The 3,512-nt window shown below is 48.5% G+C and overlaps 1 protein-coding gene across 1 annotated transcript; it reads left to right on the top strand.

Moving 5' to 3' along the window:
- Window positions 1–426: 426 nt before the first annotated feature.
- On the top strand, window positions 427–3,283 carry HELRODRAFT_169277 (hypothetical protein; the record flags this gene model as incomplete). The annotated part of the gene is made up of 3 exons (XM_009015116.1): window positions 427–1,365; window positions 2,110–2,304; window positions 2,861–3,283. The coding sequence occupies 3 exons, from the start codon at window positions 427–429 to the stop codon at window positions 3,281–3,283; spliced, it is 1,557 nt and encodes a 518-aa protein (XP_009013364.1).
- Between the last annotated feature and the right edge of the window lie 229 nt (window positions 3,284–3,512).

Below are 3,512 nucleotides of genomic sequence, written 5' to 3'. Positions count from 1 at the left end.
GGTTTTTGTATTCACTCATTCACTCATTTGCTCACTCATTCATTCATCAATAAAAAAAAAAAAAAAGAAAAGAAAAAAAAAATTATATAAATAAAAGTTGAAACACTGGTTAAATATTTAAAGATAAGTCAGTCATTCATCCGTTCGCTCGTTCATTCATTCCGTCACTCATTTATGTATTCATTCATTCATCCATTCGTTCGGTTGTTTATTCATTCATTTATTTATTCACTCACTCATTCATTCTTTTTTTCCCTCACTCGTCCGTTCAGTAATTAGCTCATTCATTCCCCCATCATTCACTCATTCATCCGTTTGTTCGCTAGCCCGTTCCTCTGGTCATTCGCTTGTTCATCCATTCATTCATCCATCCACCCCACTTGGTTTGTTTCCTTTCCCTCGTTTCTTGGTTGTTTTTAATCACATATGGCTCCAACGTTACAACAGTGCCCCGTCTGCTTTAACCACTATAGAAGCACTCCAGACGGGAAGTTATGTCGGCACGGAGGTAAAGTGAAAGGACAGGAATGCTCGGGGTCCCGGAAAAAAGTTGATCCATCGGGCGCGAGGGCTGCTTCGCCTCTCGGTGCCGCACCCGACCCCAAGCCTGGGCTGCCCACACGGTCGTCCGCCGCATCGGTCTCCGGTGATCCTCTCGGCCTGGATTACTCTGGTGTTTTTGATAAGCTGACGGCCGTGCTGAAATGTGTACCGGTGTACGACCATATCCCTAAGCCATGCAGGGAGAAGTTCGCACATGATCTGAACGCCTTGCTGACGGCTGTTTGTAACGACCCTGGTGACCCGGCTCACTGGGTTAGACTCCACTGTTTTGTCCCATACGTCTTACAGAAGACTTCCAGAGGAGGTCGCCGGGTCAACCAGGGCAATCTGGTCAACAAGCGTCTAAGCGAATATTCAACTATTGGTCTTGAAACCCTGGTACTGTGCTTTGATGGGTTCAATAATGCCAAATCACAAAAGCACAACCCCGATCGATGGATCAACGCTGTGTCATCTTGTATTGAACAGGGAAACCTGTCCTCGGCGGTCAGACTTGTCTGCTCGCCGGAGGGCCTGGCGGAGAGCTCGCTGGCCACCTTCGATAAATTATGTTCTATCCACCCAAAAATTCCGGTGGACAGGCGGGTCTTTCCCGCATTGACACCAACGGCTGGTTGCGTTTCTCCCGCCGAGGTGCTGAGGGCCGTTAAATCCTTCAAAAACGGTTTTTCTGAAGGCCTGGATGGCCTACGACCCCAGCACCTTAAGGATGTTTTTTCAGGCCCCTTGCCAATTGACGACACACTGAACTCCTTAACCCAATTCATTAATTTGATCCTATCTGGAGCTTGCCCACTCCCCGTCCGCCGGTTCTTTTTTGGAGGCCGGCTAATAGCTTTAAATAAGAAAGACGGAGGGGTCAGACCGATTGCGGTCGGGAACGTTTGGAGGAGGTTGGCCGGCAAATGTGCCTTGGCCCTGGTCGTGGTCGAACTCAAGACCAAGTTCTACCCGACTCAGTTGGGTGTCGGGATTAAGGGTGGCGTTGAGGCCGCTGTTCATGCGGTTCGAAGATTGGTCACCGACCTCCCCGATCAATGGGGGTTTCTGAAACTGGACTTTAAAAATGCCTTCAATGCCTTGAAAAGAGACTCGATGTTGGAGGCTGTCAAACTTTTTTGCCCCAACATCTATAATTTTTGCCATTCTGCTTATGGCGGAGTCTCTTCCCTTGGCTACCACTCTTGGGTTGTAGAATCGTCCGAGGGGGTACAGCAGGGTGATCCCCTTGGTCCTTTGTTGTTCGCACTAACTCTTCATCCACTCTTAGAGAAAGCTTCGTCCACCTTCGTTTGCGCTTATCTGGATGATATCAGCATAGCTTCGGACGGTCCAACTCTGGCCGATAGCTACGAATATTTGAAGCATAACTCCGCTGCAATTGGCTTAGAGTTAAACATTAAAAAATGCGAACTTCACTGCCAAAGTTTATTTCAGGTGCCACATGCGCTGGCTGAAATACCCAGAGTTGGTGCATCAGAACTGAGTTTTTTGGGCACACCCTTGGTCGAGGGCGATTATCAAATAAAGTTTTTTGACCAAAAGCTCTCTGAGCTTGAATTCGCCCTGGGTCGTGTTTCCTGTCTTTCGGCCCATGATGCCTTGACTATTATCCGCAATGCCCTCAGTTTGCCCAAATTGATGTACTTCCTGCGTACATCTAAACACATTGACCCTTCTAAATTGGGCGAATTTGACGGAGCCCTGCGCACCGCCCTGTCGTCGATTTGCAATGTTCAAGTGACCGACAGTGGTTGGTCCCAGGCTCAGCTGCCGGTGCGATTTGGTGGGCTGGGGTTGCTTAGCGTGGTTCAGTTGGCTCCCGTTGTTTATAATTCTTCTGCCGCTGCCACTCTCGACCTACAGTCTTCCCTGCTCCACCGGTTTTTTCGTTGCCGCGATATTCTTCCCCCAGCGTCCGCCCCGGGGGACCGTACGCACGTCCAAATTTTGAACGAAGAATATAAAAAAATCTTTCAAAATTTGTTGTCTTCATGCGGCGACGACTTTTGCACCGCTCGTTTGTTGGCCATGTCCAGCGTTGCCAGCTGTGGGTGGTTGAGATCGTGGCCTAACACCTCTGTGGGCACCAGGCTTGACGACGAGTCTGTAAGATTTGCCATTGGCTTCAGACTTGGCCTGGTCATTCAGAATAAATACACGTGGCGCTGAGGCGGACGAGTTTGGGCACCACGGTTTGGTTTGTCGCCTGGGTGGTGGCCGTCAACTACGTCACTCAGCGCTAAACGATTACATTTGTCGGCTCTTCTCCAAGGCTTCAATCCCGGTTCTCAAGGAACCATCCGGCATTTCTGCGCATGATGGTAGGCGACCGGACGGATGCACGCTAATACCTTGGAGAGCCGGCAGATGTTTGGCGTGGGATGTTACGGTCCCTGGCACCCTCGCCGAGCGATACGTAAGCCTGACAAGTAAAGAATGCGGTTTGGCCGCGGCCAGGGCAGCGGACGAGAAAATGAAAAAATATGGGAACGCCCTCCCCTCGATGGAATTCTTGTCAATATGCATCGAGGTTCTCGGCCCGATGGACCCCAATACCCTTAAATTTCTTAAGGAAATAGGCAAAAAGATCAGTGTCAGATCAGGTGACAGCAGGGAACTGTTTTTTGCAACCAACCACATTTCGTGCTTGTTGCAGCGGTTCCTGCGTGTCTGTGTGCTTGAAAATATCCAACTGAATGCCGACATGTGCAATTAACGACAAATCAAAGTGTTAATCCATTTGTTACTTGATGTTTGACGGTTCAGTGTCACTCATCATGTTTTGGTTTTAACATACATACATACATACATACATACATACATACATACATACATACATACATACATACATACATACATACATACATACATACATACATACATACATACACACACACACACACACACACACACACACACACACACACACACACACATACATACAT

The sequence above is a fragment of the Helobdella robusta genome (genome assembly GCF_000326865.2).
Source record: "Helobdella robusta unplaced genomic scaffold HELROscaffold_15, whole genome shotgun sequence".
Taxonomy (NCBI): Eukaryota; Metazoa; Annelida; class Clitellata; order Rhynchobdellida; family Glossiphoniidae; genus Helobdella; species Helobdella robusta.
The sequence above is the reverse complement of the archived record's forward strand: the minus strand, read 5'-3'. Positions and strand labels throughout refer to the sequence as shown.